Raw genomic sequence first — 15366 nt, 5'->3', positions numbered from 1 at the left:
TAGGTGGTCTTTTCATGCATATGTCTTATTCTTCTAAGTCCTAAGTTCCTTGACAAGGACATATCTTTTTTTTTTTTTTTCTTTTATTTATTTATTTATTTTTGGCTGCATCGGGTCTTCGTTGCTGTGCTCAGGCTCTCTCTAGTTGTGGCGAGCGGGGGCGCCTGTTTGTTGAGGTGCGCAGGCTTCTCATTGCGGTGGCTTCTCTTGTTGTGGAGCACGGGCTCTAGGCGTGTGGGCTTCAGTAGTTGCGGCACACAGGTTCAGTAGTTGTGGCTCGTGGGCTCTAGAGCGCAGGCTGAGTAGTTGTGGTGCATGGGCCTAGTTGCTCTGCAGCATGTGGGATCTTCCCGGATGAGGGCTCGAATCCGTGTCCCCTGCATTGGCAGGCAGATTCTTAACCACTGCACCACCAGGGAAGCCCTTTTTTTTTTTAATTGAAGTATAGTTGAGTGTCTTAAACCCATTCTTGGGAGGCATACAGACCTGATATTCCCTTCAGCGGGTAGCACGAGCCCTGCCTAGAACCAGCATTCAGTAAATAAGTGATGATGGGTAACTCAGGCCTTCTTCCCTCTGCTCTTCCTCTCTGGACCCTTCATTCCCGTTCAGACCGCCCCCTGCCCCCAGTCCCACATGCCTCCCTGGGCCCTTCCTCTCACCACGGAGACCTCTTCCCTCTAAAGATGCTGTAATTTATATTATTTAAGTTGACCATGAGGAGAGCTGGGTTTGTTTAACCCTAAGCAACGGCTCCTTACTAAGGAGATGAGTAAAATGAGACCCCAGGTCTCAAACATATTTTCAACGAGGCTGTGCATTTTAAGTGAGGCCTGGCTTGGGGTATCTGGAAAGAATGCTGACTAGAACTGGCAGATGGCTGGGGACGAGGGACACTTCTGTGCCAGGAGCTCCTTTCTGGAGCACTTAACTATTTATAACCCGTGGCACACAGCCACGCGAGACATGCAGCGGTCATGGGGCTGGTGGGCGAGGCCGGCGGGCGATGTGTGGGCAGCGGTGTAACCTTCTTCCTCCCCCATTTCCCCAGATCATCCTGAACTTCACGTCCATGGACCTGTACCGCAGCCGCCTGTGCTGGTACGACTACGTGGAGGTCCGAGACGGCTTCTGGAGGAAGGCGCCCCTCCGAGGTACCGGCACAGCCCCGTCTCACCGCCTCCACAGCTGCGTCCTTCTTAGAACTACTCACATGACACGCTCTGCATCCTCCCCCCAACACCAACGCTTGGCTAAGGGCAGCACCCTAGCATGGGAACCAGGAGTCCTGGTATAGTCAGTGCTGCCGGCTCCATCACTAAATGTGTGACTTTGGGCAAGTCTCTTCCCCAGTCTGGACCTCAGGGTCCTCAGTACGGGCTTCCAGGCCTCCCTCAGAGGGTGGCCGTCAGTGTATAGGTGTGGGGAGTCACACAAGGTGACAGACGGAGATGGACAGGCCCGTCCTCTCAGCTCCAGGCTCTCTTCCTCCTCTGGGCAATTTCAGAGGCTCCGTTTTCTGTCTACGAGATGTGGCCTGAGGGTGCCCACAATGCAGCCTGGTGCACCACAGAGGCCTACATTCCTGGCACGGTCGCCCAAATTTGTTTGCACAGGATGCTTTGTCTCAGGGGGTAGGGGAGTGGGTAAGTGGGGGATGGATGGGTCAGAACCACAGGACAGAAGATGCTGTAATGGACACAGAGCTAGAGCCTGAGGAGCTACACGCATTCTCCTTCTTCGATCTGGATGTGAGCCTAAGTGGCTCAGGACCGCTCGTTAGCGTTAGAACTTTGTCTCACAGCCTGTGCCTGAAGCAGGCTGAGAAATCCTCGCTAACCATCTCTTTTTTTTCCCCAGTTTCTGATATTCAAATATTTCTTATTAGTCACCCAAAGCAGCCGTCATTACGACACTTCTTGCTACAGAAGTGTTAGCATTTCCAAGATTGCAGTTTCTTTCTTTCTTTTTTTTTTTTTTTTGCAGTTTCTTTTTCATAACTTACATTCCTAGGGCAGCACCCTCTGTCCATTGCTGAAAGTTGGGAAACACCCATCTTATTACGAGCACACAAATCATCCCTAGTCAATTCTTGACTACAGAGAATTCCACAGATGGCCAGCCTCATCTGCTTATGTAGATTCTTGTCAGGTTTTATTTCAAAGAGGATATTTTCTGACCCAGTCCCCGGCTTCTGGGATTTATTTGGGGTCCCATGGCATCCCCTGCATTTGAGCAAAAGAAAACTGTGTTTGTTTTTGGTTATTACTTGTTTGCATGGAGAGCAAATAAGAAAGGATAAGTAGTGATGGTAATGCTCTTTTTAAAAAGTAAATAAAACACAGGTACCGTTGGTTAAGGTCAGGAGTTACCTTTCCTTCCAGAAACAGACTCCTATCCTTTCCCTCAAGGGCATGAAATCTTCTAGAGTGGACTCTGGCTCTTCAAGGCCAAACTGGACCTTGGACCAGATGTGGGCCAACTTGAATGTGTTTCAAGTGCAGACCAGGGCCAGAGCCCCTGAGCCCCTCAGAGAGGTGGGGAGGGCTTCCTGGAGGCGCAGCCCTGGTGCGGGAAGGGAGAGGGCCTTGCTTTGGGCCTCACTGCCCCCTGTCCGCGCCGTCTGTGCAGGCCGCTTCTGCGGGGGCAAACTCCCGGAGCCCATTGTCTCCACCGACAGCCGCCTCTGGGTTGAATTCCGCAGCAGCAGCAACTGGGTCGGGAAAGGCTTCTTTGCGGTCTATGAAGGTACCGAGGCAGGGGGACGGGGGAGTCAGAGGTGGGGTCCCTGGACACCCTAGAACCACTCCCTCCTGGCACCCCAGACGCAAGGCCGAGGGCCCGTGAAGGAGGAAGCAGAGATCCCACTGGGACTGGCCAGGGCCAGGGGCACTGGGAAGCTGGGGATGTGGGTGGGCAGGGCTGGAAGAGGGGGTAGAGGGGCTCTCGAACATTGCAGAGCATTCTGACCGACATCCTCTTTTTCCCACCTCGTCCCCTGTCCCCAAAGCCATCTGCGGGGGAGATGTGAAAAAGGACAACGGCCACATCCAGTCGCCCAATTACCCAGACGACTACCGGCCCAGCAAAGTCTGCATCTGGCGGATCCAGGTGTCCGAGGGCTTCCATGTGGGCCTCACCTTCCAGTCCTTTGAGGTGGGTCAGAGACCCCCAGGACGGCCCACCTCCTGCGGGCTTCCGGGGCTTGGGTCTGGGCCGCCAGGGCTCCTCCTGCTGACGGAGCCCCCGACCCCCAGATTGAGCGCCACGACAGCTGCGCCTATGACTATCTGGAGGTGCGCGACGGGCACAGCGAGAGCAGCACCCTCATCGGGCGCTACTGCGGCTATGAGAAGCCGGACGACATCAAGAGCACGTCCAGCCGCCTCTGGCTCAAGTTCGTCTCTGATGGGTCCATTAACAAAGCTGGCTTCGCCGTCAACTTTTTCAAAGGTGCCTCCTTCCCCGCTCCCCTACCCCGGCCCACTCCTGTGGCCAACCCACCTCCTTTGTTCCTTCTTTTTATTTTTAAAATTTTATTTGATTGTGGTAAGAACACTTAGCGTGAGATCTACGCTCGGAACACATCTAAGTAAGTGTACAGACCAGTATTGCTGACCAAGGCACAGTGCTGTGCAGATCTCCTTGCTTGACGGAAACTTTATGCCCACTGATTCATAACTCCCCACCTCCCACTCCCCAAGCCCTGGACACCCATCATTCCACTCTTTAAATTTATGAATTGGGCTATTTTAGATACCTCATGTAAGTGGAATCATGCAGAATTTGACTTTTTGGGACTGGCTTATTTTACTTAACATAATGTCCTGAAGGTTCATCCGTGTTATCGCATATGGCGGAATTTCCTTCTTTTTTAAGGCTGAATAGTATTCCACTGTGTGTCTGAACCACGTTTCCTTTAGCCTCATCCATTGGTGGACACCTTGGCTATTGTGAATGGGTGCTGCCGTGGCTTCATTCGTTCCTCATTCACTCACTCAACACACTGTGAGGGATTCGTAGACCCTGGCGCCCTGCCCTTGAATTTATGGCCTAACTGGGCAGAAAAGGTCCCACTGAAAAACTACATACCTCATTGAGTGAATGACAAACGTAGGTAAAAGTAGCTGGCACACGGTAGGTGCTCGACAGAGAATTGACATAACAATTCAGGAGTTGCCTTAAAGTCCAAAAGTTTGTACTGAAGGAATCTTGGTGAGATGTGCAGGCAGGAAGTACCGTAGGAGCTCAGGGAGGAGACAGGGCAGCATGGACTTTTTATTGGTGTGACCCTGGGCATTGAGGGTGTTCTGCCCAAACCTCATTTCCTCATCTGTAAGCTGGGCACAGTTACAGCCCCTCTATCACAGGCTTCATGTAGGGATTGAAGCAGAGGTGAAAGAATAGTACTCAGCCGGGGACGGCACATGAGAGGCCCCAGTGAATGGTGGTGACCACCGGCCCAGCCAGTGTGGTCAGAAGGAAGGCTCCATGGGCCCACCTGTCCCCTCCTTCAGGGCACTGCCTGTCCCTTTGGGGTTGTCACAGACAGGATCCCCTGGGGACCGAGTGGGGTTCTGAGCAGGTCACAGCTGACTTCCTCCCCCTGAAATGGGACTGGGGGTGGTCCTAGCAGCCTGAGGGACCCTGGACTTGACTCTCAAGCAGAGGGCAGGAGCAGGGACCCAGGCCCCGGGCTGGGAGTTCCTGACACCCTTTCCTTCCGACCGCAGAGGTGGACGAGTGCTCTCGGCCCAACCGCGGGGGCTGTGAGCAGCGGTGTCTCAACACCCTGGGCAGTTACAAGTGCAGCTGCGACCCTGGGTATGAGCTGGCCCCTGACAAGCGCCGCTGCGAGGGTAAGTGCCCCCAGGTTGCCCAGGACCTTGTTCCCTCTCCCACCCCAAACCCTCCAGCCCGGATCTCTTCTGCCCTTGGACAGACCCCTTTCCAGAAAAACTAGGATTCCCTGGCACTTTGGTCACTACTCATGGATAAGGAATACATTGTATGTTTCAATCCCCTGGAACACACTGTGACCAGGTGTGATGTACTCTGGTTTTGTTTTGTTTTCATTCTTGTTCTTCTTTTTAAATGCTGATCTTGACTGATTTCATCACCCACCAGAAGGTCATGACCCACAATTTGGAAACCACTGTTCTTAGAAAGGCACTGAGTTCCAGCCTCTCATTATAAATATTCCCAGGAGGTAGTGAAACGCTCTCTGGCTAACTGACTCCAGCTCAGCCTGATCTTGCTGCCCGGCTTCTCTCCACTCACCTCTGAGCAGCTCCCTCTCCCTCCGTGCCTCCTAGTCCTCCCTGCCTCCCTCCCAGCCCTCCCTGTCCTCCTCCCGGTCCTCCCTGCCCTCCTCCCGGTCCTCCCTGCCCTCCTCCCGGTCCTCCCCATCCTCCCCCACAGCCCCATCCCCTCTGCCTCCCTCCCAGCGCCCCCTGCCCACTGGTACTGCCTTTCTGGAGCCCCTCACCCCACCCCCCCACCTCTAAGCAGATGCCAGGCCTGTTCTCTCGTAGAGAAAATTGAAGTGACCACACAACTCCTCCTACTCTGAAGACACCCCCCTCGCCCTGCCTCCTTCCCTTCTTCCCCATAGAGACCACACACAAGCCCCCCAGGCTGGGGGAACCCACAAACCCACTCCTCCTCCTTCATGCACCCCAGCCTGTGTTCATGCCCTTCTCTAGAGCCGGGACTCCTGGTGGGTGACGCCACCTCCCTTGTCCCCCCAGCTGCCTGTGGTGGATTCCTCACCAAGCTCAATGGCTCCATCACCAGCCCGGGCTGGCCCAAGGAGTACCCCCCTAACAAAAACTGCATCTGGCAGCTGGTGGCGCCCACCCAGTACCGCATCTCCCTGCAGTTTGACTTCTTCGAGACCGAGGGCAATGATGTAAGTGCCCGCCTGGGGCTGAGGAGACGCAGGGAGGTCTGAGGCATGCGAGCTCAGGCTGGTGCCTGCTTCCTACCCTCCGAAAGAAATACTCCAGGAATGTAGAGGTGGAGGGGGGTTCAGAGGAAGCAGGGGAGGCTCAGGGAGGAGGGCCTTGAAGGCCAGGGAGCACGTGGCACGTGTGAATGAAGGACGTGGAGTCCAGAAGCCTGTGGGGAGAGGCAGGGCTGGGGGCTTGTGTGGGGAGCACAAGAGGAACTGATGGGGTGGGGTGGCACTTTTTGAATTGTTAGATGTGGCAAAGCAGGTAACTAAAGGCGAAAGGACCCACAGAACAGGGAGCCTCCTCAGGCGAGGGTGGTCAGGAGAGGCTTCCTGGAGGAGGTGGGCCTGGAGCTGCGCTGCCCCACAGGTGTGCAAGTACGACTTCGTGGAGGTGCGCAGCGGACTCACGGCCGACTCCAAGCTGCACGGCAAGTTCTGTGGCTCCGAGAAGCCCGAGGTCATCACCTCCCAGTACAACAACATGCGTGTGGAGTTCAAGTCCGACAACACAGTCTCCAAAAAGGGCTTCAAGGCCCACTTCTTCTCAGGTAACCCCGGACTCCCCAGCTCCGAGCCCCGCATCCCTTTCTTCCTGCCGCTGCACCCCTGTACTCTGCAGCCCCTCTGGTGCCGGGCAGCAGGGTCTGTCCCCTGCTCTCCGCACTGGCCCTCCACCACCAGGACAGCCCTCCCCGCCTGAACCCCGCTATTCCTGAGCCCTCAAGGCTGTATGGGAGCCGACCTGAGGCCGGGCAGGACATAGGCCTGCAGAAAGGAAGGGAGAGGGCGCTCCAGACCTCAGGGGCCGCCAGCCAAGACCCGAGAGAGGTCAGGCCCTGGGAACAGGGAGTTCAGTGAGGCCGGGCACTGCCGCATGCAGAAGAGGAGGGCATTTGCATTGGACTGTGGGGCAGATTATCTGGCAGCGGCTGGATCTTTAATCAGAACCTGCACACACCAAATGGGGTCATGCCGGGGCCTTCAGAAGCGATGAGGAGCCTCCCTTCCCTCAACCCCAAAGCCTTCCCACTCCCCCGAGGCCCACGGTGGGGGACTCAGATCCAGCCAGCACATGCCTGTTGACAGCTGCCCCATGTAAGGCTAGGGGTCGAGTCCCTTTGAGGGCCCCATCTCCGGGCAGGCAGGAGGCCATGGGCTGGCTGGAGCAGACAGTTTGTCGGGGAGCAGCCCAGGGATCCTCATCCCCAGCACGCCTGGTGGGCCAGAAGCCTCCTGCCGGGTCCACGCTGCCTTCCTTCTCCCCTCCTTTGCCCAGGGTCCTGCATCCTCAAGTCCCCTATGTGGCCGCCCTGCACCCTCGCCTGCCCCACTGGATGCCATGCACTGCCCCTGTGCACTGGTTCCCTGCTTGGCACTGCCAGCCACCCCGCTCTGCTTTCAGTGCCTCACAGCCCCTGCCCCACTGCTGGCTGAGACCCTTGCAATGCGACTCCCTCTCTTCCCTGGGCCCACCTGGAACCCGTGTGAGGTGCTCACCAGAGGGCTGAGGGGACGTAACATCTACTCAGGGATGGGCTTGGCCCCGGGGAAACCATTACCTGCTTACTCTTGTCTCTTCCTGCCCTTCTGTTGCTCCAGTCTTGCGGGGGTGGGCACGGAGGGGGACCAGCACCACATCTGTCAGACCTAGAGCCCAGGGCTCTCCACCCACGGTTACTGCCCTGCCCTGGCCCGACACTGTGCTACCCTCAGCCCACCCTCAGCTCTGCACAGACGTGCACGCACACTCACGCACACACACACCTGCACATGCACACTTGCACTGCCCCTTCTCACAAGAAACCTGCAGAGGACCCTCACTGCTGGGCATCAAGTTTCAGCCCTCAGGGTCCAGGGCATCTGACTCTGACCCCCCAGGAGGGGGGCTATTTGGACTTTTGGGACACCCAGCGAGGAGACCATAAGGCAAGAAGAAGAGAGAGCCTGAAGACCTTCAGTGTGACCCCAGCCACCTTCCGGGGCATTTGGCACTGGAGGGTGAGTGCCATCTCCTTGTCCCAGCCCGTGTCCACTCCCTGCTCCTGCCCCTCCTGCAACCTGCATCCCTGGCTCCCAGGAGAGGCTGCCCCCAACCATGGCAGAGCCCCTCTCCGGGCACTAAAGCAGCCCTTTCTCAGGGCTCACAGCTCTCAATACTGCACTCAGCACTCACTCACCCACTCACTCGTTCATTGGGCAAGTATTTCTTTTACCCCTACAATGTGCCAGGCACTGTACTCGGTTTCTGGGGTGCAAATATGAGGAAGGCATGGGGGTCAATTTCAGGACAGTCTTTGCTCATTCCATGAGCTGGGACTCCTGAAGCTCCCAGCATAGTCATCAATGAGTTACTCGGTGAAACCCCAGGATGGGTTGTAGGGTGCCCATCACCCCCACATTCTCACAGGGCTTGTGCAAAGGCAGCTTCCACAGGGCCCTCTGTCAGGGTCCCTCACGATGCTCTAACTGAGGAGACCTGGGGAAGGACTTGGGGACTCCACCTCTTGACCTTGGGTTGTTTGGGTCCCACGGGGTCTGGCTCACCTGAGAGTGGATTGGAGAAGCAGGGCCATCTGGGAGCCAGTGCTCCAGCCCCCGGGCCCCTCTCCCAAGGGAGACCCGGAACAGGGCCGCCATCGTCACAGACTCCACCTGGCCATGTGAATGTCAGCAGGCATCGTTCTACCTCGGGCTCATCTCTGGAATTCTGTGTGTCCACTCCCCTTCCCTGAATGCCTGCCTCCGTTCCAGGCACACAGTACCCAAAATGACCATGTAGAGAGTGGAGAATATGTGTGTGTGACGTACCCGTGCCTGTGACCACGTGTCCCTCTGTGTGTCAGTTTCTGTGTTCATGGGAGAGCGCATGTGCAGATCCACCCGAATGGGAGCAGCTGCGCCCGCGAGCCCTCCTGAGTCCGCAGTGGCCTGCTGACGAGCCCGTGGTCTCTGCATCCACGTGTGTCTCTGTTTGTACCTGTGCCTGTGTGTTTGCGCCTGCGCATGCTTCCTCACGCACAGGGAGTGAGCCAGCGGCATCTATCCCTGTGTGCACGTGTACACAGGTGGCTGATGGCTGATGTGTGTGAGCGTGGTGTCTGTGTGTGAGGGGCTGACGTGTATCCTGTGCATGTGTTTGTGTGTGTGTGTGTGTGTGTGAACCTGTGGGTCAGTGTCTGTACTGCCGTGTCGGGACGACGGTACAGGGTGAGGGATAATAGGTCTGTGGGTGTGTTGGCGTGAGTGTGTGTCCGTGTCTGTAACACACTGTGTAGTTGCAGCACCAGAGGAGAGAGCCGAGCTCTGGATGAGGCCCCCTTCCCCTGGACTGCTCCCCTCTGCTAGAGACTCTACGTCTCCTTCCCCAGCGTGCGGGCCTCATCCCCACCCCCAAGGCCTTCTCCCTGCCGCAGGCTTCTCCCGTCTGTCCCCTGTCGCTGTGCCTCCTCCCACCCGCTGCCCCTCCGTGGCCTGGCTGCTCCGGACATGGCCGTCCTGCATGTGTGTCCCGCTGCCCCCCACCCCGCGCTGCCCGTGGACCCCCCTCGGAGCCGGGCCTGGTTTTCACTGCTCTCCCTCCCTGGCCCCCGCCCTCCACCCGCACCCCTTGGTCCCTTTTCTCCTTCTCTCTCTCGTTTCAGAAAAGAGGCCAGCTCTGCAGCCCCCCCGGGGACGGCCCCACCAGCTCAAATTCCGAGTGCAGAAAAGAAACCGGACCCCCCAGTGAGGCCCGCCTGGCCTCCCGGACCCTTTGTTACTCAGGAACCTCACCTTGGACGGAATGGGCTGGGGGCTCTGCTGCCGCCCACCCCGACCTCCGCTCTGCCGTGCCGGCCCGGCTCCCTCTGGCCGGACAGAACTGGTGCTCTCCTCGCCCCCGCCCCCCCTCACGTGGACAGGGGACCCTCCCTGCCTCCCGCCCCTCCCATTTTGATGGTGTCTGTGACATTTCCTGTTGTGAAGTAAAAGAGGGACCCCTGCGTCCTGCTCCTTTCTCTTGCAGTCTGCTTGTCCGTGTGTCTGTTTTTCCACTTGTCCGTCTGTCCAGTAAGCAGGTAATGGTAGAGGGTTCCCATGCTGGTCAGCTCCAGACCCCAGCCTCCCTCCGTCCACTTCTCCTTTCTCTCCGCACAGCTGGGCCCCCCTCAGCCACCTCCGCTTGATGCAGTGCCCTGGACCCCCACCATCGCCTTGACCTCCGCTCCCCACCCCGCCTGTGGGGGGGCGGGGGGAGGGCGAGGTGGACGCCCAGCCAGTCCTCCCACTTCCCCTGGGGTGACGCAGCCCTCAGCGCTGCACAGACCAGTCTGCCCTTGCTTGTTCCCCCTGCAGACAAGGACGAGTGCTCCAAGGATAACGGCGGCTGCCAGCAAGACTGCGTCAACACCTTCGGCAGCTACGAGTGTCAGTGTCGCAGCGGCTTCGTCCTGCACGACAACAAGCACGACTGCAAGGAAGGTAAGCGCTGCCAGAGCCCCCGGGCGCCTCCCGCTGCCCGCGGCCTGGGGCCTGAAGGACCGAGGCTGGGGAGCGGGCTCAGAGGTGCCATCTCCTTCGGCCTCGCTTTGGACTCGAGAAGCTGAGTGACCTCTGAGGTCACCTCGTTTTGCCTCCCGCCTAGTGCACGGACCCCCCCCCCCCCCCAGCCAGCAATATCCAAGCCACACACATGTCTGGAGAGGAGGGGCTGCCCCCAGGCCCCATTGTTAGGCTGCTCTGGTAATTAGCGCTCCTTAAAGTCCATGTCCAAGTCTTTCTCTTTGTCCGACCTCCCTCTGTCAGGGAGGCAAGCTGGGAGAGTGGTGAAGAGCACAGACTCTGGTGCCAGGCTGCCTGGCGCAGCCCTGCCACTTAGCCAGCCACGTGCCCTTGAGCAGCTGACTTCCTTTCTCCGCACCTGGGTTTGCTCACGAGTGACTGCTGGATGGCACCAGCACCCTCCTCCTAGGGGCGGGGCGCTGTGATGTGCTCCGAGCAGTGCCTGGCTCATAGCAAGCGGTCACGTATGTCACTGTTATCGGTCACGTCTCTGACCCCTGGGGACACCCAGAACAGGGCTGCTGCCTCCCTGACATTGAGGCCCTGCAGATCCTTGGAAACAGCTCTCAGGTCATTGCCCACGTCACATGATGCCTCCCTGGATGCCGTACAACCCTGGCCTGCTCCCGGTTGTTGATTCCACTGTGGCCCGTGCCTGCTGGATGCACTATCCCAGCAGCACAATGCAGACTCGCCTCTGACACTGAGAGTCTGTGTGCCTTTGGGTGAGTCATTTCGGCTCTCTGAGCTTCAATTGCCTCACCCATGAGATGGTCCTAAGCTTTAGAGCCCTTGCTTTGACCACTTAGCACAGTGCCTGGCAAATGCCTCTTCTCACCATTACTAGGTGGACAACCAAAGTACCAGCAAATAAACTGCCGACTAGGATAAACAGAGGTGAAGCACCCAACGGACATTCCAGGGCTTCTATCCCCATCGCTTCAGGCTCTCCAGATATAGAGTACCTGACTCACGGAGCCCCCATATCTTTTAGCTAGGGGAGACCTTCTTCTGATGTTGTCTAAACTGCATGCCATCTCTGTACTCTCTATGAAAAACAGGGTTTTGCTAAAGAACCCTCAGCATTGACATCAACAAGATAGCAGGAGCAGGTGTAAACTTCCTGGGAAGATGGCCTGTGTGTAGCTCCGATTCACTTTAGAAGAGCTCATCGTTCCTTACTCAGTGCTACGCTCGTAACAAATCAGTATTTCCTGACGCCCTGCGGAGGGTGTAGTTCTGTGCAAAGTTCTGTAGGGGGTTCAAGAGGGGATCCCTTTGCTCCCAAGGAGACTGCAGTGTAGCTGGGGAGAGAAGTGGGCATGGAAGGAGAAATTAGAGGGTGGGGAAAACTGGTGTAAAAATGGGGTGGGGGGCAGTGAGTGTGGATATGGGAAGCTGAAGATGGGTAATGGAAACAGTGCATAGCTCAAACGTGGAGGCCAGGAGCTCCACTTGCCTCCACCCGGGCCACTGGGCGGCCTGCGAGGGCACTGCCCCTCTGGACCCTGGCGGCTGTGCCTTCATCCTGGGAGCCTCTGACTATAGGCACAGCTGTTGGGGCTGCACCCCACCCGCCCCTTTCTCCTCCCCGGTCCAGCAGTGCACTGGCTTTTCCTCAGAGGGACCTGTCAGATTGGATGATAATGAATAAGGAGCATCAGCCTTGGAGTTTGTGAGGCCATGCTGTTCCGAGGCAGAAGGCAGATTGCAGTGGATCAAGGAGCCATGAGTAGTGAGAACATGGTGTAGCAAGTTTTCTTGAAGACAAGGAGACAGGATGGGTGGTAGCCGGAGGAGAGAGTTGTTTCAGGATGGGCAAAGCGTAGGAAGGTTCGTGGGCTGGCCGAGCTGGCAGAGGGAGTGAGCGCGGGTAATGTGTGATATGAGGGTCCCCAGATGGTGGGCAGCAATGAGCTCCAGCTCAAGGAAGGAAAATCCATTCCTGCCCAGGAGGAGTGGCACCTTCTCTAAGACAAGGCAGGAGGGAAGGTGAGCGGGGAAGGTGAATTTGCAGGTAGGGGTTGGGAAGTTGAAGTTGTTCATAGTTGAGGGCCCTGCTTTTCTCCAGGAGGCAGGAGGTGAGGTGGTCTGCTGGGAGCAGGGCTGGGAGTTGAGGAGAGGGCGGAAGGTTTGGAGCTGTAGCTGAGGAGGTGAGAGATGGAGCTGATGAAGGACGAATCCAAAGAATATCAAGGGGTGGGGGCCCAGCCACGCTTGGAGACCACAAATGGGGTTTTCCAAGATGGTGCAGCTCAAGCGTGGCCCTTGATGAGCAGCTGGGGTGATGGGCCACATGGTCCAGCTGATAGAGAAGCAAGTTAAGTCAACCCAGGAGGAAGTATTGGGAGGAAGTGGAAGGATCGAGGCCATGGAGGTCTCTCTAAAGCTGAAGAGGTGATAGGGAAAGGGAGGGCCTGAGCGCCCTGGAAGAACGGGAGGTGGCCACTGCGAGGGTGATGTGTTTGTAGCGTCGAGAATTGGAAGGTGATGGCGAAGCCTTGAGGGTGAGAGGTGAGAACCCATAGAGCTGAGAAGGTCAGGGGCAAGAGGCCAGCATGTGGGTGGACCATCCATGTGTTTGTTGACATCACCTAGGATGGTGGCAGGAGTGGGGTGGAGAGAACTGAGTCAGGTGCCAAAGTCTTCTGTGGATATGGAAGTGTGGCAGGAGATCAGAGGATGTCAGCTTCGTGGAGGGCAGAGGTGGTATGGCCAAATGGCCTCAAAGGTCCAGGAATGTACACGGGGCGCCTGGGAGGGCTGCTTCCATGGATGGTGCCAGGTGAGGTCCAGCTTGGAACCAAGCAGCTAGATTTCCCCGGGCTGGGTGACTGAATGGAAAAGAAGTAATGTGAGCTTTCACTCCATTTCTAAGTGGGGGACAAGAGAAGCAAGAAAGGAGGAGGAGGGGAGGGAGGGGCTTCTTCCTTCCTTTCTTCATAGGGACCATTGGAGCACTGGGGTCCCTGCTGATCCCCTTCCCCTCACTCACCTCTCCACAGCCGGCTGTGACCACAGGGTGACATCCACCAGCGGCACCATCACCAGCCCCAACTGGCCTGACAAATACCCCAGCAAGAAGGAGTGTACCTGGGCCATCTCTAGCACCCCCGGGCACCGGGTCAAGCTGGTAAGGTGCCCACTCCCCACCCCGCTCCTCTGTGCCATCTGCCCATCACCTATTTCCTGTCAGCTCCAAAGCCCCATGTCACTCAGAGCACTGCTCAGGACCATGCAGGCTGCAGGCTGGTGGCCTGGCTGAGCCCACAGGGCTGCCATCCCTATGAGAAGCCCAAGTCTGGTATGGACAGAGGCCCTTTCCCAGCATACAGTGGGTTTGTACCTGCCATCACCTCATTCCTAGGTCCTCCCCGTCTCCCATCCACCAGCAGTGGCCACTGCCCTGGTGTCCATGAACTGGGGTCCAGGGGCCTTGGTTTGGTGCCACCTGTTGCCCACGCCTCCTGCCCCCGGCCACATAATTCCTAATTCGCTGTCCTCCCTCATGCCCTCCAGACCTTCATGGAGATGGACATCGAGTCCCAGCCTGAGTGTGCCTATGACCACCTGGAGGTGTACGACGGGCGTGACGCCAAGGCCCCCGTCCTGGGCCGCTTCTGCGGGAGCAAGAAGCCCGAGCCCGTCCTGGCCACGGGCAGCCGCATGTTCCTGCGCTTCTACTCTGACAACTCCGTGCAGAGGAAGGGCTTCCAGGCGTCCCACTCCACAGGTGAGCCCACCGCAGGCCAGGGTGGGGGCAGCCGGTGCCCTGTGTGGTCATTTGTCCTGGAGGCATCTGCTGATCCTGGTCTCAAAGGCAGGCCCTGGGCTCCAGTCGGAGGTTTACAAAGAGCTCCTGAAGACACAGACAGGCCCAGCCCCTGGCCGGGTGGAGAGACAGCATGTCCTGAAGGCCAGACCAGAGGGGCAGAGAGTCAGCCTCCTGGGCCAGGGAGAGGAGGTCCTGATTAGGGGTGCGAAGGTCAGAAAACAGGGCAGTGACAGCAGTGCGTAGAGAACCAGAGATGGGGAGGGAATCCCCTGGAGTCCCCAGAGGTAGGACACTTGACTGTGCAGTAGGCCACCCCCATTCCACGCCCCCAGATTCACGCGTTCGTTCATTCCGCAGACATTTGTTAACACGTGGCAGTTACGCGGCAGCCTCCTAAGTGCGGGTCACAAAATGAACGAAGCAGACAAACCTCTCAGTCCTTGAGGGGTTTACTATGCATTTACTTGTTCGTTTATTCAACAGCCTTCTACTGAGCCCTGGCCCCCTGCAGGAGACTCAGAGGGGCACGGAGAGATGAATCAGGCGTAAGCCCTTCACCCTGCCCACATGGGAACCCACAGCCCAGGGGAGAGACAGGACATGGACAGATAATTACAGCAGCAGACAAAACACGATAAGGGTCTCGCTCTGGGTGTGAGGTGATGGGTCATTGCAGGCAGGGGAGGAGCCCAAGCACAGCCACAACCCCAGACAGCTCTGGGTGTACACAGGTGACTGCAGGTCACTTAGTTTGGCTGGAGCAATGGGCGTGTGAGGACGGCAGTGAACTGGGAATGGTGTGGCTACAGAGAAAGGCTGGGGCCCAGTCCTGTGACGCCTGGGACGTCAGGCCAACGGTGACCGCTGGGGGCTTGGCAGGCTTCTTGTGGGTCTTAAGCTACCTGTTGGGGAGGCCCCAGAACTGATGGGTCCACAGTCCCGCTCCTCCCTTTTAACTCAGCCCCTGACCCAGGCCTCGCCCATCCACTCCCCACCTGTGAGCCCAGGTGTCCTGGAGGCCAGAGGGTGTAAGAAGGGGCGGACGGGCTGGCCCTGCCCTGCCTGCTCTCGTTTGCCCCTCCCAGCACAGGGTCAC

The 15366-nt window shown here is 57.7% G+C and overlaps 1 protein-coding gene across 2 annotated transcripts in view; it reads left to right on the top strand.

Annotated features, from left to right (window-relative positions):
- Positions 1-15366, top strand: part of BMP1 (bone morphogenetic protein 1) — a 40084-nt gene that overhangs the window by 21289 nt on the left and 3429 nt on the right. Inside the window, exons 9-18 of one of the 2 annotated variants that reach the window (XM_036855349.1) lie at positions 1052-1154; positions 2632-2748; positions 3011-3156; positions 3258-3453; positions 4734-4859; positions 5751-5911; positions 6324-6504; positions 10289-10414; positions 13501-13628; positions 14015-14228. In XM_036855349.1, coding sequence (XP_036711244.1) covers positions 1052-1154; positions 2632-2748; positions 3011-3156; positions 3258-3453; positions 4734-4859; positions 5751-5911; positions 6324-6504; positions 10289-10414; positions 13501-13628; positions 14015-14228 — 1498 coding nt within the window. The other variant, XM_036855350.1, reaches the window with a different exon arrangement.

Source organism: Balaenoptera musculus, chromosome 6 (assembly GCF_009873245.2).
Source record: "Balaenoptera musculus isolate JJ_BM4_2016_0621 chromosome 6, mBalMus1.pri.v3, whole genome shotgun sequence".
Classification (NCBI taxonomy): Eukaryota; Metazoa; Chordata; class Mammalia; order Artiodactyla; family Balaenopteridae; genus Balaenoptera; species Balaenoptera musculus.
The sequence above is the reverse complement of the archived record's forward strand: the minus strand, read 5'-3'. Positions and strand labels throughout refer to the sequence as shown.